This window comes from Rhinopithecus bieti, unplaced genomic scaffold, assembly GCF_001698545.2.
Source record: "Rhinopithecus bieti isolate Rb0 unplaced genomic scaffold, ASM169854v2 scaffold_7967, whole genome shotgun sequence".
NCBI lineage: Eukaryota > Metazoa > Chordata > Mammalia > Primates > Cercopithecidae > Rhinopithecus > Rhinopithecus bieti.
The window spans coordinates 72,645-99,299 of NW_016806112.1; the positions used below are offsets into that span (position 1 = coordinate 72,645).

Sequence of the window (26,655 nt, forward strand, 5' to 3'; positions counted from 1 at the left end):
CCACCCAGGCTGGAGTGCAGTGGCGCCATCTCGGCTCACTGCAAGCTCCGCCCCCAGGGTTCACGCCATTCTCCTACCTCAGCCTCCCAAGTAGCTGGGACTACAGGCACCCGCCACTACGCCCGGCTAATTATTTTGTATTTTTAGTAGAGACGGGGTTTCACTGTGTTAGCCAGGATGGTTTCGATCTCCTGACCTCGTGATCCGGCTGCCTCAGCCTCCCAAAGTGCTGGGATTACAGGCGTGAGCCACTGCGCCCGGCCGACCTAAGCTTTATGGGGTTCTAAGGAAGGACAGATGATGCTGGGCTAGAAGGGCGGAAGTTTCTTAGAGGAGTTGGCATTAGAAATAGCTTTGCCTAGGCTGGGCACGGTGGCTCATGCCTGTCATCCCAGCACTTTGGGAGGCCAAGGCAGGTGGATTGCTAGAGGCCAGGAGTTCGAGACCAGCCTGGCCAACAGGGCAAAACCCCGTCTCTACTAAAAATACAAAAAAATTAGCCGGCTGTGGTGGCATGCGTCTGTAGTCCCAGCTACTTGGGAAGAGACACAAGAATCACTTGAACCCAGGAGGTGGAGGTTGCAGCGAGCAGAGATGGTGCCACTGCACTCCAGCCTGGGAGACAGAGCAAGACCCTGTCAAAAAATAAAAAATAGGCTGGGCGCGGTGGCTCACGCCTGTAATCCCAGCACTCTGGGAGGCCAAGGCGGGTGGATCACCTGAGGTCAGGAGTTGAAGAACAGCCTGGCCACCATGGTGAAACCCTGTCTCTACTAAAAATATGAAAAATTAACCAGGTGTCGTGGCACATGCCTATAGTCCCAGCTACTCAGGAAGCTGAAGCAGGAGAATCTTGTGAATCTGGATGGCGGAGGTTGCAGTGAGCTGAGATCATGCCACTGCACTCCAGCCTGGGCAACAGAGCGAGACTCCATCTCAAAAAAAAAAAAAAAAAAAAAAAAGCTTTGCCTAATTGGTAGGATTCTAGCAGGAGGAGAGAAGACAAAGGGGGCATCCCAAAGGGTACAACATTAGCAATGCCTACATCCGGACACAGGGGAACGTTCAAGGAATATGAGATTTGGCTGCAGAGTAGAGTAAGTAGGATGCAGAAGTGGGGAAGGAAACAAATCAGAAAGAAAGTCCAAGCCTATGGTCTGGACTAGGCATAGGTCTACAGTAGGTATGCTTTGGCAGGAACTGGGAAACCCGTGGAGGTTTCTGAGCAGCCTGGCGGCATGAGAGTTTTGAAAAGTGAGGCGGGTAGGAATGTGTAGGATGATGTGGAGCGGGGAGGCCAGGCTGCAGCAATCATCCAGGTGAGAGACAATGAGGATAGGTGGGGAAAACACCCTCCAGGTATGAAGGACTGGACCTCTGAAGTATGTGTGTGGGATGGGGTTCTTGACATTCCCTGCCAGCTGCCCTTCCCTGCGTGAGCCTCATGGAAAGGAGGACATGAGCATGGCTCATCCTGACGACGCTGGTGGAGCAATGCTTGGGTTATATGAAAGAAATTGCTCATTGGAGTTTGGCTGGCATACATGACTGGAAGGTTGTGTGACCACTGCCAGAGGCAAAAGTCCCATGGAAGAAAACCAGATTTAGGAGCCTCTGCAGTCCTTGTTCTCAGATGGCCCTACTTAGGCTAACAACAGCCCCCCATTAGGCTACTAGGAGTTGGGTTTGTCTCATTTCATCACTGACTTTGAACTTGACCTACCTGGACTCCTGGTGGCTCCTCCCTCCAGGCACCTGTTCCACACCCAGGAGACCATATTGGTAAGCCTATTATTAGCCACCCAGCCCACGTAGGGAATGCAGCGCACACACCACGTCCTAGATCCTATCATTCAGGCTAATCTTCCTGGCAGCTCTGATGAGCTCCTATGAAATCAAGTCCACTGCTCCTCAGCCTGGGATCTGCAGCCCTTCGTGACCTTGTGCAGCAATGCGGTGTCATCATCGTGAGCTGGGATGCTAGTGTCAGACGACCTAGTTCAGAATTCCAGCTCCATCACTTAACCTGTCTCAGCCTGTTTCCCCTCACCTGTCAAGCTGGGTTGTAGTATGGACCTAATGAGATTACACATCTGGAAGGTAGCACAGGGCCTGGCATAAGTAAATGCTTGCAAGTTGATATCCATTACTATGGTAACAATCTGGCCCCCAACCTACCTTTCCTACTGTATTTCCACAGCTACCTCCACACTTTCCCACCTCCGTGCCTTTCTTCACACTTTGGTGTTGGTGGTGGATGCCCTCTTCTTCACTCCAATCCACATTTCCCAAGGTCAGAATTCCACCCATTCTTCCTGCATCTTTCCTAGGTATTCCGTTCCTACATGAGAGTCTGTGGTACTTCTCATTAGCATTGGAGAGGGACCACTCTTATCTGTCTTTAGAATGTGAACTCCAGGACAGTAGGGATTTAAAAAAATCTATTTTATTTACTGCTGTATCTCCAGTGCTTAGAACTGCACATAGTATTAGGCTCTTATGGTTTTTTGAAAGCATGACTCTGCCTACTAGATGGATAGTGCTGTTTGAGTGTCTGATTTTTTCTACAGCTTCCATGCTGCCCTTGTGAAGTCGACGTGCTGAACTATGGCAGGTGAAACATAAGAAAAAGGTTCTGCTCAAAAAGGGGAATGGCAAAAGCCTAGGAGGCAGAAATAGAAATCTTTGATGCGGAAGTTTTGCCCCTTTTCAAAGTCAGGTGATAAGTTACGAGTTAACTGAAAGCACCCAGCAAAGGAGATGTGATTGAAGGTAGCTACACAGCTATTACAAGAAGTGGCCTTAACTTTGGTCTTGTGCTACAGATCAATTAAGCTCAGTAGCTTGGACCACATTCACAGTTAAGAGTGTCCCAGTTAGGCCGGGAACAGTGGCTCATGCCTGTAATCCCAGCACTTTGGGAGGCTGAGGTGGGAGGATCACGAGGTCAGGGGTTCGAGATCGGCCTGGCCAACATGGTGAAACCCCATCTCTACTAAAAATACAAAAATTAGCCAGGCATGGTGGCACATGCCTGTCATCCCAGCTACTCGGCAGGCTGAGGCAGAAGAATCACTTGAACCTGGGAGGCGGAGGTTGCACTGAGCTGATATCACGTCACTGAACTCTAGTCTGGGCAACAGAACAAGACTCTGTCTAAAAAAAAAAAAAAGAAAGAAAGAAAAAAGAGTGTCCTAGTTACCAAGCACAGTTAGCTTTGTCTGAGAATTGTTCTCTTTAAGTTGATGGTTAAATTTTTTTTATAGGTCTGGATTCTTAAGGTTTAGCCAATTATGAGACACAGACAGCAAAGGACCTACCTACTTTGTGTACTGGAGTGATTTTCACAAGCCCTGACGACAGGGAATCGCCACTGTAGACCCAGCCCAGAGTCAAAGCTGACGGTCAATAAATATTTGGTAAATAAAGGAGTGAATGACTAAGCCAAAGAACAGACTCTGGAAGGATATAAAGCTACTTTTGAGGTCTCCCATATACTTGCACTACTACTGATCAATTGTATATTTTTTTGAAGAACAAATATAAATGCATTAAGCATTACTGAATTCATAATAGTTTTGTGATTTTGAATTTTTCCTGACCAACTATTATGTGGTGGAGGGGGACGCTTTGCAAAATTTTCTAATGTCCAAAACAGGCCGGGCGCGGTGGCTCAAGCCTGTAATCCCAGCACTTTGGGAGGCTGAGGTGGGTGGATTGTCTGAGCTCAGGAGTTCGAGATCAGCCTGGGCAACATGGCGAAACCCGTCTCTACTAAAATAAAAAAAAAAAAGCCAGGCATGGTTGTGTGCACCTGTAATCCCAGCTACTTGGGAGGCTGAGGCATGAGAATTGCTTCAACCCAGGAGGCAGAGGTTGCAGTGAGCCGAGATAGATAGATAGATAGATAAAAATCCATCATTCTACAGTACTTGAAAAGATTGGAAACAGTTGTCCTAAGATGCTTCTGAAGCCCCTGCCAGCAGAACTGCATGGCACCTTCTTGGCAGAGCTCCTTGTGTGAGTCACAGACTTCACTCCTGCCCTTTCTAACTTTGGGTGGTCTGAACAGGCTCACACCATACTCTTCAGAGCTGATGCACACGAAACAGTTTTTTATTACGTATAACCTCCTAAGTTATCTAGCCCACATTCTGTGTTTCCTGACTACAATGTGCTACTGTTACTTGAAGCTCAGATTGGTGAAATCACAATCTGAAAGTTGTCCAAAAGCAACTTTCGGTCCTTAATCGATTGCCACAAATTTCAGTATTAGATGAAGCACCAAATAACATGTAACCATCTGCTTTAGATTGTGCCAAAACCTCACTGAAAATATGCCCTTCTAGAACAAGCTTCCCAGCAGAAATTAACAAAATTAGTCACTTTTTTTCTTTTTTGAGACGGAGTTTCGCTCTTGTTGCCCAGGCTGGAGTGCAATGGCACAATCTTGGCTCACTGCAACCTCCACCTCCCAGGTTCAAGCGATTCTCCTGCCTCAGCCTCCCAAGTAGCTGGGATTACAGACGCACGCCACTACGCCCGGCTAATTTTGTATTTTTAGTAGAGACGGGGGTTTCACCCTGTTGGTCAGGCTGGTCTTGAACTCCTGACCTCAGGTGATCCGCCCGCCTTGGCCTCCCAAAGTGCTGGGATTACAGGCGTGAGCCACCGCACCCAGCCATTAGTCACTTTTTATAACTATAGGTCTGGTATATTTAATCGAGAATGTGTCAATTCCATTTGTTCTACCTCCAAAGCTAGTTGCCAGCTGTCATTCTCTCGACACACACTGACTCTACCAGAAACCCTTTTCTAATCAATCCCACTGCCTTCTTCTGCCTGACTTACATAAACCAGTGTCCAGTATTTCAGCTAAGTGTCTCCTGAGATATAAAATCTTTCATTTGGGTTAGAAAAGAAGACCCATACTTATCTCAGAATTCTCAGCTAACAGGCAATTTTGGCAACACTTAGGTGACATTCAGTTGGAAGAGGGCACTTTCTTTGTAAGATTGTCGTGTGCCTGTACTTCCTAAGATCTTGGAAGCAAAAAGTCCATGGCTGTAACTGGCAGATAAAGACTCAACAGTGAATCTGCATTCACACACACACACACACTCACACACACACACACACAAAATTCAGCAGTATTGATTGAGTGTGGATCAGGACTGTGCCAGGAACGGGCAGACAATGAAGTCATAGTTCCTGTTTCGGAGGAGCCCGCTGTCTAGCAGGGGACATGTGGGTGTGTGTGGCGGGGAGGGGAGTGAAGAACGGATGGTATATACAAAATTACAAAGTGACAAGTGCCACAGAAGAGCTAAGTTCAAAATGAAATGGGGCCAGGCATGCTGGTTCACCCCTGTAATCCCAGCACTTTGGGAGGCCAAGGCAGGTGGATCACTTGAGGTCAGGAGTTCTAAGACCAGCCTGGCCAACATAGTGAGACGCTGTCTCCACTAAAAATACAAAAATTAGCCAGGCATGGTGGGAGGCGTCTGTAGTCCCAGCTACTTGGGAGGCCAGGGTAGCAGAATCGCTGGAATGCAGGTGATGGATGTAGCAGTGAGCCAAGATCATGCACTCCAGCCTGGGGGACAGAGGGAGACTCTATCTCAAAAAAAAAAAAAAAAAAAAAAAAAAAAAAAAAAAAAAAAAAAAAAAAGAAAGAAAAAAAAAGAAAAAGAAAAGGCCAGGCACGGTGGCTCACACCTGTAATCCCAGCACTTTGGGAGGCCAAGGCGGGTGGAACACGAGGTCAGGAGATCAAGACCATAGTGGCTACACAGTGAAACCCCATCTCCACTAAAAATACAAAAAATTAGCCGGGAGTGGCGGCAGGCGCCTGTAGTCCCAGCTACTCAGGAGGCTGAGGTAGGAGAATGGCGTGAACCTGGGAGGCGGAGGTTGCAGTGAGCCGAGATTGCACCACTGCACTCCAGCCCAGGCGACAGAGCGAGACTCCGTCTCAAAAAAAAAAAAATTGAAATGGGATCACTGAGTGGTACGCAGCTGGGTGGGATGCTCAGGGAAGGTGTCACGGCAATAATTTTTGCAGAGCCTACAACAATAGAAAGGAGCTCACCCAGGAGGGGAAAAGTCAGAGGGGAGTGAATAGAAAAGAGGAGGAGGGAATATTCAAGACAGAATCATCATGCAAGAGCCAAGAGAAGCCTTAGGAGAGTAGCCAGGTCCCAAGTAGGGAGCAGAGGAACAGAACCAACAAGAGGGCTGATGTCAGATCTGGAAGGGTCTTGGAGGCCAAGCTGAGGAACTGAGATCCTGTCAGGCAGACTTCACGTGGGAGATGATGGCATCAGATCTGCTTAGGAGGCGGCCTTGGAGCAGTCAAGGGCAGAAGACTACGTGTGGAAGGGAGGCTGCTGTGAGGGAGTGGCTGTGCCGGAGCAAATGGGAACAGGGCAGGCCCGCTTGGGGCCCAACAACCCGGAGATAAGCAGGTTCTGCTGGTGTTGAGACCCAGAGTCTCTTGGAGATAAACACTAGGGCAATGGTCAGGGGCCCAGATAAGCCCTTGGCCTTTGGAACCCCTCTCCAGGCGCCAGCAGGCAGAGTGGGGTTTCCTCTGACGTTCTGGGCCCTTGGGCCGGCAGTCACAAGATAGCAACAGGGTACCTGTAGCCCAGTGGGGCCCAGGACACCGGCTGCCTGGGTTTCTTACATCTGTGAAAGTCAGTATTCTCCTGTTAGGTAGGGACGGCAATGGCACCTACCTGGCAGGGTTGGTGTCAGGGTGAAGGTTTAATCCATGGAAAGCATTTAGAACGCTGCAGAACACAGTGGGCCCCGGGGAAATGTAAATGCTAGCAAGGAGTGAGCGCTTGGCCACTGTGGCACGTGAGATTAAAACTGCTCTGGATGGTGAGGAGGGGTCAGTGCTCCCTTTCCCCGCCCATTCCTTGGAGTAGGCCTTGATGAAGCTTTTCTACTAGTTTGAAAATCACTGGACTTTGCATTCCTGGGGTTAATTTCTACATGTATTTCCTAAACCTGAGGGTTCAAGTAGGGTTATCTGCTGGTGCCAGGCCTAGAGCACAGTCTGGGGGTGGAGTCTCTATTTCTCCTCACAGAATCCAGTGCAAGAGCCTGAGGGGGATCCGGCGAGTCACCTGCCACCTAAAGGCTTCAGTAGGACAGCCTGGCCTAGGTTCTTGCTCCCCAGCATCAGAAGCTGGGCTTGGTGCCCTGAGAGGGACAACTGTCTGCATCTCCCTCCAGACATAGACATCCCTGCTGGCCCAGGAGGAAGGCCTTACAGAGGGGTTTCCCTGGAGAAGAAAAAAATCTCGCCAACAGAATAGGAAGCTGTCAGCCCTTCCCACTACACGAGGCCTGGAAGGAAATTCTCCTTCATGGTTCTGTTATAAATGAGTTAATCCAAGTTACGTTCTTAACACATGTTAAGCATGCAGTGCATCTTCACTTAGAGCTGTTATTTTTACTCCATAATCCCAATTTTTCTTATATCTATTAAAGTCGGCATGGTGTTTAGTGAGTTGAGTGGGTGTTCAGAGTCCAATAAATATATAGAACTGCAGTAAAAAAAATTCTCTCCAAGAAAAATTCTCTTATATTCTTCATATTATGAATAGACAAAAGAGATTCACACAATATGACACACTGTATGTGAAGCAAAAATGAGTCCTTTCTACTTTGGCTGAAGGTCACTTTGCTGTCATGTTAAAGCCTAGAATTTCTAGCTAAGCCAGATCCTGCAGGATTTCTAGCAGCATTTACAGCATTGGCATCCGTCTATCCTGAGTGGAATGCTGTGCAGTTGAGGATCCTTCCCGAGAATCCTAGTAAGTGAGATTTTATCACACCATTGCTAATCCCAAATTAACAAGACGGTGGCAGTTCTAGAGGCAGCCTTTAGCTTCCATTAACAAAGGTTAGCTGTTGCACTACGCAGACCAGAATACTCTGGGGAGTAACATAGTCTCTTATTAAGTTATAAATACATTTAATGGCTTTCGTATTGGTTTCTTATTTTGGAATGAGGAAAAAAACCAGATCTCATAATCACTGTAGTCTAAGTAAAAAGCCACTTTAAAAAAATAATGTGTATTTACCTACAATATTGTTTATGAATTCTCTTTTTTTATAGAGCCCACAAAGTCCCTCAAAGGACAATGGTAACTCTTCCAGCTACTTGCAAGGCTAAGTTTTGGTTTATTTGGAAGAAATTAAAAGTAGTACAAGATTTTAAAATCAATTTTTTTTTTTTTTTTTTTTTTTTTTTTTGAGACAGTATGATACTGTCGCCCAGGCTGGAGTACAGTGGTGCCAATCTCAGCTCCTGCAAACCTCTACCTCCTGGGAAGAAGCGATTCTCTGCCCCAGCCTCCCGAGTAGCTGGGATTACAGGCATGCGCCACACACCCGCTATTTTGTACTAACGTAGAGACGGGGTTTCACCATGTTGGCCAGGCTGGTCTCGAACTCCTGACCTCAGGTGACTCTGCCCACCTCAGCCTCACCAAAGTGCTGGATTAACAATGCTGAGCCACTCACCGCAGCAATCTGTTTGGTTTGATTAACACAAGTCAAACCAGTTTCAGAAAAAGTCCCCAAGACTCCTCTCCCCACCACTACTTCACTCTTCTGTTTCCCTGGTTAAAGGAAAAAATGTCTATTTGCACCCATCGTCACACTGAACTTTAATGTAGAGTATTTTCTTAAAAAGGAACCTAACAGTTGGAACATACGGGTACAGAGTTCTTATCCTTCACTTCAACCTCGCACTGAGGGAAGTAAATGTTACATCATTTAACCGGACATAAAGACAGGGGGGGGGGGGGGGGGGGGGGGGGGGGGGGGGGCGGGGGGGGGGGGGGTTACAGCAAGTTTCAAGCTTACCTCATTTCGAATGACTGCTAACTGGTCCACTGACTGGGCAATTCTAGAGCCCTGCGCCCTCTAAGATGCCCAGGGATGGGGCGACTGTCTCAAGAAACGTCTTCGTGGTTTGGGTCGGGAAGAGCAGTCCCTGAGTGACTGTGACGGAATCCAAATAACCTCACAGGTGTGAAATGCTCCATGTGGGTGACACCCGCTCTTCACATCCCACCCACTTCTGTTCCCAAGCACATATTGGAAACCACTCCATATATGCATTCTTGTTCTCCTCACAGGAGGGAAACCACACATCCGCGCTGCTCTCCTCTCAACCACCATGCCTCCCACCCGGGAGAGGCACGTGCTGTGGGGAACACCTGTCCCAGGTGTGCACGGCCTGCTGCACCAGCGCCTCCGCGTCTCTCTCTGCGAGAGACTAGAAAGTGGAGGGTCAGAGAGACATTCACCATGCTGCAGGGACCTAGAGCTACTTGATCTTGGTCAGGATGGACAAGCCTGCTCAAATAAAGGCTAGAAGTGTTTTTTTTTCTGGATGACTTCTTTCCCATACAGAGAATGGTGTAATCTAGTGAGGCAATCTGGAGTTGGCTTCAAAATCAGCAATGGGGAGGGGGAAGAACCTCACAACAACAGTGGTAACAGAAGGTTTGTGTGGGAAGGGTGGTTGAGTGTGGTCTAAAACAAGCAGTGTCCTCTGGTAATGGGCTGTTGTTAAGGAAATACCCGGCGCTTGCATGCCTTTGCAAGAGTACCACTGCTTGCTTCTAGAGGGCAGGGTCGTGGGGGTAGGAGAGGCACAGTGAGAGGCAAGCGAACGACCCAACAAACACAAGTGCGTGGAGGTGACAGGGCAGTGGAGATACCCACTGCCAGCGTGCCAGCCCACGGATCACACAGAGAAAGCCCAGTCCGCTCTGGGCCTGGACAACCTTTGGTATCCCTTACCTACCTTTTTTTTTTTTTTTTTTTTTTTTTGAGACAGAGTCTCGCCTGATCTCTGCCAGGCTTTGGAGTGGCAGTGGCCGGTACTCTCAGCTCACGCCAAGCTCCGCCTCCCGGGTTCAGGCCATTCTCCTGCCTCAGCCTCCTGAGTAGCTGGGAGGGACTACAGGCGCCCGCCACCGCGCCTGGCTAATTTTTTGTATTTTTAGTAGAGACGGGGTTTCACTGTGGTCTCGATCTCCTGACCTTGTGATCCGCCCGCCTCGGCCTCCCAAAGTGCTGGGATTACAGGCGTGAGCCACCGCGCCCGGCCTTACCTACCTTTTCTGAATCACAGTTGGCTCATTTTACCTCATTAGGTAAAATGAGGACACCTAAGCTATCAGCCAGGGTCCTGGCAGGAGAGAGATGGTACACTCAGATGGAGTGACCAAGGAGAGTTTCATAAAGGGACTATTTACAAAGGGTGTGGGCAAGGTTAAGAGACTCCATTGAGGACAGTGATGTACCTGAGGCCTGGCAAAAGCAGGGAGTCAGGACTGGGACTGGCTTGAGGGGACAAGGAGCGGGTGTGGCTACTAAACCCCAGAAGCTGCCTGACAGGACTTGTGGGCCTTGGCAGAGGAGCCCAGCCACTGCCAACCCACAGCTGGCGGGAGGGAGTCAGGGGAATGAATTCCCTGACTTCTCTGTTCTCTCATCTACCAGGTTCCATCCAGAGTGTCTCTGGATCCTGACCAGAAGCCAGGACAGGTCCACAGTGGCCAGCCTCCTGGAGAGAAGTGCACAGCAGGAAGGGGACCCAGAGGGACGCACAGAGAGCCTCTAGCACACCCCAAGTACCCGATGGGGCCAGTGGGGGTCTAAAATATTACTATAAATGCCTGCCTGGCAGTCACTCACTGCCCATTGGATCAGATTATTTGGCATTTCCTTACCAAAAGTCCACCATATAACTGTATTCTCGGGTGGCAAAACCCAGAGTCAAATAAGATGTGGTCATCTACTCATAGTGAAAAACAAAACTTTTACAAAGTTGACAGATAACATTTATTAAAACATGTCATACAAAAGGGCATGATCTCTTCTATAAGAAGAAAATATTAAACATTAACATTCAATTAAGTAAAACCATGCTGTACACTGAAGACAGCAATATATAAAGACAAAACTATTCAACTTTTGCAACATAGGCATAACATTTCACAAAATATCAATAAGATATGCACCTAATGATAATCTGTTTATCATCAAATGGTTTTGTGGCCTAAGAGTCACCTGACTTGCATAAATAAAGTACTTCTCTGGACGAAACATTGGGAACCTCATAAAAGGAAAGAAGGCAGCAGCAACTAACATGACACAGGCTTCAAGCAAAAATTAAAAAAAAAAAGTCACATTTGCAAAATGTGTTCCAGCATCTTCCCATAGGGTACTATCAGTAGAGATCTGAAATAAGAAACTTGTACCTTTAAATATGTAAGTAGCAAAGAAAAAACTTCAGACAAACCCTGGTTTCACTGAACAAAGTTAGTCACCCACTAAAGCAACCCAAATCACAAAATTGGTGGCACAGGAGGGATTGGGGATAACATGATGCTGGTTTCCAGCATCCTCAAATTATCAGAGAACTTCCAAAAGCAAAAACCTGGCCTCGCTGTGATGGTATCCTCTCCACGCCCACCCAGGAGGCCGCAGCACATCCCCTTCCCCAGGGAAAGCACGGCTTTGCAGCTTCTGCTCTGTCTCAACTTCACTTCCACAGCAGCTCGGGGGGGTGTGGGCCTCTCAAGGAGAGAGCCCCAGAGGCTAAGCAGCTTCCCCCAGTGGTTAGAAGCCAGCCTGAGGGTCAGGTTAGTTCAGCAAATGCCCACTAGAATGGAGGGGATCCTTTTGGGCAAGCTTTTAAAGTCATGGCCAAAAGGCACCAGAGGAAGAGGAGACCTAGAAATCAGAATCAACAGGCTGGGGCCCTGGAGCGCCTGCAGGCAACCCACAGCCCTGCAGGGTAAGTTACCGCAGTCCTTCCTTAGTTCACGATGACAGGCACCTCACCATGTGGATTACTATCATGTGTGTATCCAAAGGTAAAAGCATGGCATAAGTATGTTTGTTTTTTTTGTTTCTTTGTTTATTTGAGACAGAGTCTCACTCTGTTGCCCAGGCTGGAATGCGGTGGTGCAATCTTGGCTCACTGAAACCTCCGCCTCCCAGGTTCAAGTGATTCTCCTGCCTCAGCCTCCCGAGCAGCTGGGATTACAGGTGCGTGCCACCACACCCGGCTAATTTTGTGTTTTAGTAGAGATGGGGTTTCACCATGTTGGTCAGGCTGGTCTTGAACTCCTGACCTCAGGTGATCCACCCACCTCGGCCTCCCAAAGTGCTGGGATTCCAGGCGGGAGTCACCGCGCCTGGCCCCAAGTATGAATATTAAATACCACTGGTGGTGCCTTGAAGCCCTTTCCCACGGGGACTGAAGAAAAACCACAGTTAAGACTCAAAGTAGGGGACAAATAGCTTGGTTGTAGGCCACTGACGTGATCCCTGAAAGATTGTTTGAACAATGTTACCCATCACTACCCAAACTCATTAGGAAGGATAAAGATTTTCTAAAGCTATACTGAGGTGAAGAGAAGAGACTATTCCTCCAACCCAAGGTGGGGATGAAAAAAAGGTAAAAACCAGAGTTTACAAAAATTCACTTTTAATATTCAAATGAAAGCAATCCTCTTCTCCTGCCTCTCTGAACATGGCCAGCATTTCAGACACCCTACCACCTCACAGGCTCTGGCTGCCTGATAACAAATCCCAACTTTTACCAAAACCTCAAATACCACAAAAAACTTAAAAGAACAGACGTGAGCAACTTATTTAAGTTCTACATTTAGTAGCTGATGGATGCATAAGGCTTTCAAGAAGACACTCTTCTCTTCACAACGTATTAAATAAGTCCTAGCACAACCGACTGCTTCCAAAACTACCACCCAAGCGTGCCACCACTCTCGGCTGAACAGAAACTCTTCCTCATGACAAGGGACTATGCTGACTTCAGCAGAACTGAAGGACCACATCTCTCCCGGAAGAGCTGTATTTTCACTTCTCAGACTCTTCTCCCACAGTGTCCTAATGATCATGTGAATAGCACAATGAGAAGCAGCACACCAAACCTTCCAAACAGGCAGAAAATGCTCTGCTAATACCATGGGAGAGGGTGATCAGTTTTTGGCAGAACAAAATGGCATCACCACCTTAGTACTGAAACTGGTAGTAATAGAACAATTTCTCCTCAAATATAATGGCTAGGATCATACCTAAAACCCACTGGCCTCTACCATGAGAAAAAGAAAAGGAGACATTAGGCTTGATTGTACAGTCCCCTCTGTATACATGTGTCAGGTACACAGAGAAAAGACTGCTAACCAGGAACGTTTCAATACTAAGAGAAGCTATTAATGTGGCAAACAACCAAGAGGTAATATCTAGTTTCTAGGTTTTAAAAAACAATATATATATATATATTTATAATAAAGTTTTAAATACAAAGTGCTTTTTATATATCGAGAATGATACAGTGTTGTGAATAAATCCCTGTTTGTAATCTTGCTTACAAGAGTTAACTGGTAAATAAGTATTTTCTTTCCTCTTTCCAGACAATGTTCAACAAGTAAACACCTTGGTGTTAGGAGCTTGAGAATCAGAGGCCATTGCCAGCAATGTCTATTACATTACAGCAAAGCCAAACTTTTCAAATAAAATTTTACCCCAAATCCAAGAAAAATTATTTTTAGTTTAAGGAAAAACGTTTCTATTTAGAAGTAAATAACCCAGCACATTTATGGAAAAGATGACATAGTAGNTATAATAAAGTTTTAAATACAAAGTGCTTTTATATATCGAGAATGATACAGTGTTGTGAATAAATCCCTGTTTGTAATCTTGCTTACAAGAGTTAACTGGTAAATAAGTATTTTCTTTCCTCTTTCCAGACAATGTTCAACAAGTAAACACCTTGGTGTTAGGAGCTTGAGAATCAGAGGCCATTGCCAGCAATGTCTATTACATTACAGCAAAGCCAAACTTTTCAAATAAAATTTTACCCCAAATCCAAGAAAATTATTTTAGTTTAAGGAAAAACGTTTCTATTTAGAAGTAAATAACCCAGCACATTTATGGAAAAGATGACATAGTAGTAGCACCCTGTCCTACCCTGGTGATAACCTCAGGTACATTACACAGCCTAAAAGCACGTGTAATATACCTTTCTTTTTAACCGAAACCATCTAGTTGATGGGCAGAAAAGGTCTCAGAAGAGCTGTTTTTTTTGTTTTTTTTTTTCTGGTTGGCATAGCTTTGTGGACTTGTAAGTTTAAGCAGCTTTATCTATAATTTGGGAGCATGATTCTGTAGACTACTTTGCTAAACTTAGGACTCCTTTTAAAAACACATTCCGGCGCTCATAAAGAACTGGCAGTATTAGCTCAGTGTACCCTCTAAAGAGTATCTCCCCCACCTTGAAAGAGTGTATTTTCAAGATTCTCCTTGGGCACATTTTTTCCCCTTAAGTATAATCACTCATAGAATCCTGCCTATCTGCCCTCTCACTCTGGTTGGTGTAGTGTCACCTTAGCACTCTATGAACTACCGAAGTTCACAGGGAACTCTCAGCCACAACTTGGGGCTCCTTCCCACTAAGTGTGGTCATGGACCACCCTCTTTGTAAAGCACCATAATCTAAGACAGAGCAGGGGCTGCAGCGGCCCGTGGTACCGTGGTTAGTCACAGCAGCTTGGTGTCTACCAGCCACAGAGTAGACCCCACTGCATGGAGGCTACGATTAACCAAACAGGATTTGGGAAAGCAAACCAATGAGAAATACCTATCTCTGGCACCCTAGAGAATTACAATGAGATACAACTGTCCAAACTCAAATGTTAGAACTAAAATACAAAACACTGCCTTATCAAGAGTCTGAAACACCTTGTGACAGTAGTGGCATCTTACAGAAACTGACAAGGGCACTATGTCAGCCTTGTACCGTAAGTTATCTGTTTCATATTTAGAACGTCATTCTCTTAGCATCTCCATAGTTTTAGTGAAAATATCCTTTAGAAAGAATAAAACCAGACAACAGAGCTCTGTTAACCAATTTCTCATCCTAGGAATCACATTATTTGTAGCTTTTATATAAGTAGCACTTCCTTCAGGGAAACAGCTATCAAAACAAATCCGCATTACCTAAGTATCTATAGCAAGAGCAAAATAAAATTTCAGCATGACCTTGTAGTAATGAGTGATCCGAAGCTGCTGCCACCTGAAACGGAACTGGTGGGTGGAGTCCAGTTCCAAGTGCAGGTGTCTCTGTCCACCTGTTTCAATCACAACCGGTCAGAAGGTTTCCCTTGCCAGCTGGGCGGTGGGTTAACTCACCCCATTACCCATTCCAGGCCAGGACTGGAACACACAAATTTGAGGAATTAGATTTTTTTAATTGGCCTACTTAGAGCTGGTCTTTCAGAAATATCTTCCTTTTTTTTAAGCTTCTCTCATAATAGCAAGTAGCACGCATCATCTGTGCCCAGATTTGCATTAATTACCATAGTTTATTTTTGTGCATGCCACTCAAGGGCCAGATCCTATTTTTAGTTAGCCTCAGTTGTATTCTGCTCAGCCTTTGCAGCTTCGTAGGACTTGGTACAAGAAGTCACATGCCGGTGGAAACTGTCCCTCCACATAAACCTCTTTGCACAGATATTACACTCATAGGGCTTTATGCCCGTGTGAATTTTCATGTGGCCCACGAGATGGTGCTTCATTTTGAATTTCTTACCACAGACACCACAGCCGTAAGGCCGAAGACCGAGGTGCATGCTCATGTGCCGATCTCTCTGACTCTTGTGAGTGAAACTCTTTCCACACTGACAAGGATACAGCTTGTCAGTGGCTGAGAATCCTAAGTGGGAAGCTTCTTCTTTAATCCCTGTTACCATTTCAATATTCTCACTGTAGCCTGCTGTGAGGGCAGCCTCCTGTCTGTGCCCAATGAGATTCCCATCTGACCTCTCTCCGGAAAACTCTTCCATGGAAGAGCCATAGAAATCCACCTGCTCATCATAATTGCTTTCATCAGCCTGTTCATCAAACTCGGTTTCCACTTTCTTTTCCCCGATGTGGAAGTCCTCCTCCACTCCTGAAGGCTGGACCGTGTGCTCGGTCTGCACGGTGTTGATGGACTCTGTGACCTGATGCTCGTCGTAGGCCGCGTGCACATCCATGCCCTCGCAAGCCTGTTCTAAGCGCTCGGGCTTCACGTGGATCCAGCGTTTGTGAGCCATGATGCTGGGCTTGCTGTACATGGGCCGGGTGTAGTGGAACTCGGCGCTGTCGCTGGCGCCCTCCTCCCCATCCTGGCTCGCCATTTCCGTGCTCAGGCGGTCATGCTCTGTGGACGAGTTGCTGGGCAGGTATTCGTGCTCGGTGAGCTGGGATGACAGCTCGTCTTTGGTGCTCTCCTCTTCATTTTCACCATCCCTCAGTTCTTGGGCTTTGGGAAAATCAGTATGACCCCCAGAGCCCAGCTCAAAGCTCTCTACCAGGCCATTGTAACTACTGCTGCTTGGTGACTGGTGGTCACTGCCATGATTTAGCTTCTGACAAAGGACTGTAGGGTTTCCCTCTAAAACTTCAGTGCATTTGTCTACCACATGCCACATCTGGAGGAAGCTTGCCGCTGTCAAGTAACTAACAATTTCTGGAGCGGGCATTACTAGACGTCCTGTATAGCTGGATAGGAGAATGTTCTCAAACACTCTTGGGTTCATCACATCAGGCAAAACAATTCTCCTGCTGTTTTTCAGGAGTACCTGGTCACAAAAGTAGGGTGAACTGGCAGCAAGAACGGCTTTGTGTGCCCGGAAAATGTGGCCTTGGACAACAATGGAGACGTCACATAATTGTCCTTGCTGGCGCTGCTGGTTCAGTTTCTGTAGAATGGTGCTGGAAAAATCAGGAAATTCTACCCGAAAAGAGTTTGTTCCAGGCTCCATTTCATCACAAATCTTGTTCGGTGCTACAAGAAAAAGAAAAATTAGTACTAATTCCAGCCCAAAGATAAATGTATTTTATCCCCTTCTCCATCCTTAAGACAAGTTCCAAAGTTCCACAAGGTCCTCTAGCCTATGGGCCCCCCGGGATTCAATCCCTAGGGCAAAGCTTGCAGGTGTGAGTTTGCCAAAGGCAGGACTCACCACTGCTCCTTGTGGAACTCCTGATTTTGGCTCTGTGTCTGTGGGTAAGAGAACAGAATCCAGTGACAGGATTTGTAAGCTATACAAATCTCCCAAGTAAAACCAAGTACTGTAAATATTTACAGTTAAAACAAACGATACCCATTCAAATAATATATATGTATTTTAATGAGATGGGGTCTTGCTCTGTTGCCCAGGCTGGAGTGCAGTGGCACAATCATAGCTCACTGCAGCCTTGAACTCTTGGGTAATCAAGCAATCTCCTGCCTCAGCCTCCTGAGTAGCTGGGACTATACATACATGCCACCATGCCCAGCTAGTTTTTTTTTTTTTTTTTGAGGCAGAATTTCGCTCTTGTTGCCCAGGCTGGAGTGCAATGGTGTGATCTCGGCTCATTGCCACCTCCACCTTCCAGTTTTGAGCGATTCTCCTGTCTCAGCCTCCCGAGTAGCTGGGATTACAGGCGCCCACCACTACACCTGGTTAATTTTTTTTTTTTTTTTTGCATTTTTAGTAGAGATGGGGTCTCACTATGTTGGCCAGGCTGGTCTCGAACTCCTGACCTCATGATCTGCCCACCTTGGCCTCCCAAGGTGCTGGGATTACAGATGTGAACCACCACACCTGGCTGCCCAGCTAGTTTTTTTAAAAAATTAATTTTTTTTTTTTTTTGTAGAGACAGGGGTCTCACTCTGCTGCCCAGGTTCGTCTTGAACTCCTGGCTTCAAGTGATCCACCTGCCTCAGCCTCCTAAAGTATTGGGATTACAGGCATGAGCCACTGCTCCTGGCAGAATTTTTTTTAAAGAGATGAGGTCTCACTCTTTTACCCAGGCTGGAGTGTAGTGGCACCATCATAGCTACTGCAGTCTCGAACTCCTGGGTTCAAGTGATCCTCTCACCTCAGCCTCCTGTGTAGCTGGGACTATGCGTATACACCACTGTGCCCATCTCAAAATGACAGAACTTTTAAGCCTCAGATTTAACTGATATTTGACAGGTTGTGGTGAGGGTGGGAGAACAGAATAGTGGGAACAAGGAAAAGCATATGCAAAGGCTCTGAGGCAGGAATGCATTTGGCAATTGCAAGGAACTGCAAGGAGACCATCAGACTAGAGCACATTAAGGGAGTGAGGGGCCTGGGGGCTGGAGCAGTGAGGACAGGACAATAGCACCTTTGGTCTTTCACCACTAAAGGGGCACAGTCACTCAGGCCCTGAGCTCTCTCCAGCTGCTGCCAGAATTTTAGCCCTTTAAGGGCTTCTGAGGATATGAAACTGAATGAAACTGCACGGTGAGCTATTTTCTTATCTGGTGATCTCCAAACTGTCTGAAGAGTTATAGACCAAACACGATAGTTAAGTAGTCCCTGCTACCGAACAGAGTCGATCAGAAGACAAAGTTATAACGAAGAATAAGGCATTGCCTGCGTCGCTACTGTAAATATATTCTGTGGGGTAAGTCAAACATTAGAAATAATTCCTAACAATGGCACACAAGATGAGCAGTGCTAGAGATCCCGCCCATACTCTAATTCCCCAAAATCCTGTACTTAAAGAAAAAACCACCCAAACGATTTATCACTGCTATATGTCACCTTGCTTTGATATTATGTCCAAACATTGCTAAATTACCAAGTTTTCTTTTTTTTTTTTTGAGACAGGGTCTCACTCTTGTCACCCATGCTGGAGTACAGTGGTGTGATCACAGCTCACTGCAGTCTCAAACTCCTGGGCTCAGGTGATCCTCCCATCTCAGCCTCCTGAGTAGCTGGGACTTCAGGCACGCACCACCACACCCGGCCAATTTTTGTATTTTTTGCAGAGACAGGGTTTCGCCACGTTGCCCAGGCTGGTCTCAAACTCCTGAACTCAAGCGATCTGCCCACCTGGCCTCCCAAAGTGCTGGAATGACAGGTGTGAGCCACCGCGCCCAGCCCCAAGTTTTCTAAGTATAACAGAGCCAGACAACCCAGACAAAGACTGAAAGTCATCTTCGAGGGATAGGGAGAGATGGCGAGAAGAAATGAAGGTTTCTTGAGTAATTATGATTTGCTAGGGACTGTATACCTTTTTTCACTTAATCTTTATAATTTACTCCGCAAATGTAGGGCTTGATTGTGTGAAGTTCAGCTATTTTAAGAAATTTTCCCAAGGTTAAAAGCTAGTTTTTATTATGTTGAGATGTGAATCCAGGTCTGGATGACTCTAAAGTCTATGTGATTTTCCTATCACATCACTCTGCCTCCTCTAAGATGCCAAAACGCCAGATTAGGTACTAATAATTTTAAAAGACAGCATTTTGAGTGAAGTATTACAGTTTTATACATCTTAAAACATTTCATAGTCATTTAAAACAAAAATAGATCATGAAATAAATGATTTAGGTATTCGTAATTTCAAAAAGAAAAGTTGACTATATAAATGAGTAGACTAAAAGTATGTAAATTCTGGAAACTACATCTGGGTGAACAGATTCTCTGCTAGATCTCACCACTGTAGAATTTTGTTTTAGCTATTTGAAAAGGGGTGTGGGATAACACATGCACATGTAAAAAAATTTATAGAAAGGTGTAAAAAAAATCTCTCCATCATTTATTCCTAGTCTCCCCCAAAGGAAATCACCATTAAACTCCTGTTTATATTTCTAGAAACTTCTGTGCATATATCAGAATAAATCATATACATCCTTTAAAAATCCCTACTCAACTGGGTTCATTACCTACATTTTATTCTACACTTAGCTTTTGTCACTTAATATATCTTGGAGATCTTCCCACATTAGTACAAGAAGAGCTAACTCATTCTGTTTAATGGCCACATAGCTTTCTATTATATGGATGTATCGTAATTTAAGCAGCTCTCCTCTTACAGAATTTCATTTGGCAGGGGTTTTAAAATCACAAGCAATGCTATAATAGATATTTCTGCATAACTATCTTGCATACCTTTGGAAATATCCATAGCTTAATTTCTACCAGTGGAACTGCTGGGTTAAAGGGCTGTGCATTTGACATAGCCTTGAACTCTTGGGTCATCAAGCAACCCTTCTGCCTCAGCCCCTCGAGTAGCTGGGACTATAGGCATGCTACCATGCCTGGCTAATGTTTTAAAAAAATTTTCTGATACATATTACCAAACTACTTGCCAGAAAGGCTGCACCAAGTCACACCCTCACAATCAACACTCAACACTCTTACCAAGACTGGATATCATTTAACAAGAAAAATAAAGCCTGCCTATCTTCTAAGTGACATGATTCATTCCTGTTCTGATCTGCATTTCCTTAATTACGAATGAGGCTGGCTGGCACTCTGTACTTAGTTTACTGGTCATTTGTGGCTTTTTCTTATAAAATCAGTCACATCCTTGATGCAAATATATTGGGCAATTAATCTTATTGATCTGTAGGGCTTTTTGTAAATTCAGGAAGTTAACTTTATCCTATGTTGTGATTTTTTTTTCAGTTAGCTGATTTTATAGATTTTTTTGCCAAGATGAAATTTACATAAAATAACTACTCTTTGCTTTTACTCTTTGCTCCAGGGTTTGTGTCAGACACAGGAGGGTATTTACACCTCCAAATTTATTATTATTATTATTATTTTTGAGACGGAGTCTTGCTCTGTCGCCCGGGCTGGAGTGCAGTGGCCAGATCTCAGCTCACTGCAAGCTCCGTCTCCCGGGTTTACGCCATTCTCCTGCCTTAGCTTCCCAAGTAGCTGGGATTACAGGCATGTGCCACCATGCCTGGCTAATTTTGTATTTTTTTGTTTAGTAGAGACAGGGTTTCACCATGTTGGTTAGGCTGATCTCCAACTCCCGACCTCAGATGATCCACCCGCCTCAGCCTCCCAAAGTGCTGGGATTACAGGCGTGAGCCAGCTCTCCTGGCCTCTGTTGTGGAATTCTAAATGACTGAGAATAAGACATTTAAAATCCGTTCTAAAAAAATAAATGCTACAAGGGAAGTTATGGAAAATGGTGGAGTCAGAAGCTCCATGGGTCGGTCCCTCCACCAATATAATCAGGAAGCTGAAAAAATGATCAAAATCACAATTTTAGAACTCTAGAAGCAGATCAGACACTCACAGCAACCAAGAGAGTGCTGAATGAAGGGAGGCTGCTGAAACTCAGAAGAGATCAGTGTGCATAAATCCCCATTCCACAGCCCTGCCACCCGCAGCCTGCAGGAAGGAGGCCTGTGTTCCTACAGCAGCTGGCTCATACAAGGAGTGGGGGTGGAGGAAGGACCCTGTTCTCCAAAAATGTGCGGTTGTGCATTTTGTCCAGTCTGGCAAACTCGCTCAGCTTTGTTTTGGCCCCCTCAGGCTGCAGTGGTTTCCCTGGTGGTACCTATCACAAGATTTAAGACACCTACACCTACATCTGTACACTCACACACACAGATCCAGACAGTTAAGAAAATCTTCCAGGTCACAGGCTGGCTGCATGGATAAGAGAAAAAAAAACTTGAGCAACTACATACAACAAGGAATACAGACTTCACAAAATAGGAAAAGTCATTGTACAAACAGGTAACTGTAACCTCACCAAGTCACAAAAGCAATCCCTGAGGAGGCGTAGAATCTGATTTCCAGAGTTACCACAATATCATACTCCAAATGTCCAGTTCTCAACAAGAAAGTAAAAGCATACACACAAAAAGGAATATACAGTGCATTCACAGGAAAAAGAATGAGAAACACTGCCCCTGAGGAAACACCAACACTAGAATCACACGTCGCAGAGGTTCAATCCACTGTTTTCAATATGCTCAAAGAACAAAAGAAAATGATGAACAAAGAAAATCAGGATAACAATGTCAATAAGGAGACAGAAACCATAAAAAGGGGCCAGGAGGCCAGGCACGGTGACTCACGCCTGTAATCCCAGCACTCTGGGAGGCAGAGGCAGGCGGATCACGAGGTCAGTAGATGGAGACCAACCTGGCTAACACAGTGAAACCCCGTCTCTACTAAAAATACAAAAAATTAGCCGGGCGTGGTGGTGGGCAACTGTGTCCCAGCTACTCAGGAGGCTGAGGCAGGAGAATGGCTTGAACCCTGGAGGTGGAGCTTGCAGTGAGCTGAGAACATGCCACTGCACTCCAGCCTGGGCGACAAAGCGTGACTCCATCTCAAAAAAAGGGGGGGGTGGGGCCAGGAGTAGTGGTGGCTCACGCCTGTAATTCCAGCACTTTGGAAGGTCAAGGTGGGCAGATCACTTGGGGTCAGAAGTTCGAGACCAGCCTGGCCAACATGGTGAAACCCCATCTCTACTAAAAATATAAAAATTGGCTGGGCGTGGGCCAGGTGTGGTGGCTCACGCCTGCAATCCCAGCACTTTGGGAGGCCAAGATGGGCGGATCACCTGAGGTCAGGAGTTCCAGACCAGCCTTCAACAAATACAAAATAAGCTGGGCGTGGTGGTAGGCACCTGTAATCCCGGCTACTCGGGAGGCTGACGCAAGAGAACTGCTTGAACCCGGGAGGTGGAGGTTGCAATGAGCCAAGATCATTCCATTGCACTCCAGCCTGGGTGACAAGAGCAAAACTTCGTCTCAAAAAAAAAAAAAAAAAATTGGCCGGGTATGGTGGCATGAGCCTGTAGTCCCAGCTACTCAGGAGGCTGAGGCATGAATATCGCTTGAACCTGGGAGGTAGAGGTTACAGTGAGCCAAGATCACGCCACTGCACTTCAGCCTGAGTGACAGAGTGATGGTCCATCTCAAAAAAAAAAAAAAAAAANATCTCTACTAAAAATATAAAAATTGGCTGGGCGTGGGCCAGGTGTGGTGGCTCACGCCTGCAATCCCAGCACTTTGGGAGGCCAAGATGGGCGGATCACCTGAGGTCAGGAGTTCCAGACCAGCCTTCAACAAATACAAAAATAAGCTGGGCGTGGTGGTAGGCACCTGTAATCCCGGCTACTCGGGAGGCTGACGCAAGAGAACTGCTTGAACCCGGGAGGTGGAGGTTGCAATGAGCCAAGATCATTCCATTGCACTCCAGCCTGGGTGACAAGAGCAAAACTTCGTCTCAAAAAAAAAAAAAAAAAAAAATTGGCCGGGTATGGTGGCATGAGCCTGTAGTCCCAGCTACTCAGGAGGCTGAGGCATGAATATCGCTTGAACCTGGGAGGTAGAGGTTACAGTGAGCCAAGATCACGCCACTGCACTTCAGCCTGAGTGACAGAGTGATGGTCCATCTCAAAAAAAAAAAAAAAAAAAAAAAAAAAAAAAAAAAAAAAGAAAAGAAGAAAATTATAAAAGGAACCAAATGGAAAAAGCTGGAGCTGAAAGGTACAACAATGCATTATGGGCTGAAATGCATTTCCCCGCTGCCCCTCAGTTCACACACTGAAGCTGTAATGCCCTGCACCTCAGAGTCTGGCTATATTTACAAGTAGAGCCTTTAGGAGGTGATTAACCTAAGCCTGGGTGGCAGCGCGAGACTCCGTCTCAAAAAAAAAAAAAGAAAAATGAACAGAACCTGAGGTGCCTGTGGGACACCATCATACATATCATGGGAGTTTCAGAAGTAGAGGCACGGAAAAGGGCTGAAAAACAATTGGAAGAAATACATACTGGTCAAACACTTCTAAAAACTGATAAAAGATTTGAATCTACACATCCAAGAAGCTCAACAAATTCTAGGCAGCATAAAACACATTATAGTCAACTTGTAGAAAGAGCCAAAGCCAAAGAGAATCTTGAAAGCTACAAGAGAGAAGCTCCTAGTCAAGTAAAAGAGATCCTCACTAAAATTAACAGCTAATTTTTCATCAGAAACCATAAGCAGAAACCATATGGAGGCCATAGGCAGTAGGACAATCTATTTAAAGCGCTTAAAAAAAAATCTGTCAATTAAGATCTGGCAAAAGTATCTTTTCAAGAATGAAGAAGAAACTAAGACATTCCCAGAGAAACAAAAGCTAAGGATGTTCGCTACCTGTAGACTTGCTCTACGAGAAATGCTAAAGGGGTCCTTCAGGCTGAGATAAAAGAACAGCTAAACAGAAATTCAAAGCCACATAAAAAAGCTAAGATTTCTGGTAAAGGTTAACTACTTAGGTAAATATACAAGTCACCACTGGTTGGGCTCAGTGGCTTATGCCTATAATCCCAGCACTTTCGAAGGCCAAGGCAGGTGGATCATTTGAGTCAGAAGTTGTGATCAACCTGGTCAACATGGTGAAACCCCATTTCTACTAAAAAAAGCAAAAATTAGCCAGGTGTGGTGGCACGCACCTGTAATACCAGTTACTTGGGAGGCTGAGGCAGTAGAATCACTCCAACCCAGGAGGTGGAGGTTGCAGTGAGTGGAGATCGCACCACTGCACTCCAGGCTGGGCAACAGAGTGAGAATCTGTCTCAGAAAAAAAAAAAGCCATCATTGTTGTACTTTCGGCTTATAATTCTTTTGTTTCTACATTATTTAAAAGGCTGATGAATGCATAAAACAATCATTATAAATCTATGTTAATACATGTATTATACAATGTATAAAAATGTAATCAGTGATGACAACATGAAAGTGAAGGGACAGGAGATACATTTTGCTGTGACTGTACTAAACCTAAGCTGGCATTATTCAAGGTAAGTTGTTAAAAAGTTTAAAATGTTAATTGCAAACCCCAAAGTAACTACTAAGAAAATAACAAAAAACACACCCAAAAAGAAGAGAATCAAAATGGTTTACTGCCAGACAAACCCAAAACCCCTAGATAATAAAAGATACGATGAGGGCAATAATGGAAGAATTGAGGAATAAAAAACATGTAAGACATACAGAAAACAAATATCTAAATTGTAAAGTGAATCTTTCCTTGTCAGTAACTGGATTAAAAAACGACTCATCTACATGCAGTCTACAAGAGACTCACTTTAGCTGCCGAGGTGAGCACGAGACTCACTTTAGATATAATGACACAAAGAGGTTGAAAGTAAAAGGATGAAAGAAAATATTCCATGTAAGCGCAACAAAAAATGGTCTGAGATGGCTATATTATTAGAAATGATCGATTTTAAGTCAAAAAAGGTTACAAGAGACAAATTATATGTTGAGTAAAAAGGTTCAATTCTATCAAGAAAATATAACAATTATAAACATATACACACCTAACAATATAACTCTAAAATACACGAAGTAAAAGTGGATAAAACTGAAGGAAGAAATAGACAGTTCTATAACAATAGGTGGAGACTCCAATACCCCACTTTCAAGAATGCAGAGAAAAAAGCAGACAGAAGATCTATAAGGAAATAGAAGACTTGAACAACATTATAAACCAGTTAAGCCTACTATAAAGACATATACAGGCATACCTCAGAGATATTGTTGGTTCAGTTCAAGAACACCGCAATAAAGCAAACAGCATAATAAAGTGAGACACACAAATTTTGGTATCCCAGTGCATATAAAAGTTATGCTTACACCTTACTGTAGTCTATTAAGTGTGCAATGGCATTATGTCTAAAAAAAAAATGTACTCACCTTAATTTAAAAATACTTTATTGGCTGGGCGTGGTGGCTCACACCTGTAATCCTAGCACTTTGGGAGGCCAAGGCGGGTGGATCACGAGGTCAGGAGATGGAGACCATCCTGGCTAACATGGTGAAACCCCGTCTCTACTAAAAGATACAAAAAAAATTAGCCGGGCGTGGTGGCAGGCGCCTGTAGTCCCAGCTACTTGGGAGGCTGAGGCAGGAGAATGGCATGAACCCGGGAGGCAAAGGCTGCAGTGAGCCAAGATTGCACCACTGCACTCCAGCCTGGGTGACACAGCCAGACTCCGTCTCAAAAAAAAAAAAAGAAAGAAAGAAATTTATTGCTAAAAAATGCTAACAATCATCTGAGCCTTCAGCCAGTTGCAATCCTTTTGCTGGTGGAGAGTCTTACCTTGAGTGGATGGCTGCTGACTGATCAGGGTGGTGACTGCTGAAGGGTAGGGTGGTTGTAGCAATTTCTTTCTTTTTTGTTTCCCAAGATAGGGTCTCGCTCTGTTGCCCAGGATGAAATGCAGTGGTGTGATCATGGCTCACTGCAGCCCTGACCTCCTAGGTCAGGAATTGCTCAAGCAATTATCCTGCCTCGGCCTCCCAAGGAGCTGGACTACAGGCGTGTGTCACCACGTTCAGCTAATTTTTGTATTTTTTGTAGACAGGGTCTCACCATGTTGCCCAGGATGGTCTTGAGCTACTGGGCTCAAACAATCTGCCTGCCTCAGCCTACCAAAGTGCTGGAACTATAAGCATGAGCCACCGTGCCTGGTCTGCCAATTTCTTAAAATAAGACAACAGTGAAGTTTGTCACATCAATTGACTATTTTACAAAAGATTTCTCTGTAGCATGCAATGCTGTTCGGTAACAATTTGCCCACAGACTTCTTTCACAAAATTTGAGTCAATCTTTTTAAACCCTGCTGATGCTTTATCAAGAAAGTTTATATTCCAAATCGGGGTGTCCAATTTTTTGGCTTCTCTGAGGCACAGTGGAAGAATTGGACCGCACATAAAACACACTAACACTAACCATAGCAGATAAGAAAAAAAAAAAAAAAAAAAAAAAAAAAAAAAAAAA

The 26,655-nt window shown here is 45.3% G+C and overlaps 1 protein-coding gene across 5 annotated transcripts in view; it reads right to left on the reverse strand.

Annotated features, from left to right (window-relative positions):
• Positions 1-13,938: 13,938 nt before the first annotated feature.
• Positions 13,939-26,655, reverse strand: part of ZBTB43 (zinc finger and BTB domain containing 43) — a 32,917-nt gene continuing 20,200 nt past the window's right edge. For 3 of the 5 annotated variants that reach the window (XM_017874740.1, XM_017874741.1, XM_017874739.1), the window contains one exon: positions 13,939-16,894. In XM_017874740.1, coding sequence (XP_017730229.1) covers positions 15,468-16,871 — 1,404 coding nt within the window. In that variant the 5' untranslated portion in view covers positions 16,872-16,894 and the 3' untranslated portion in view covers positions 13,939-15,467. Of the gene's footprint in view, positions 16,895-25,568; positions 25,602-26,655 lie in introns of those variants that run through there. The other 2 variants (XM_017874742.1, XM_017874738.1) reach the window with 2 other exon arrangements.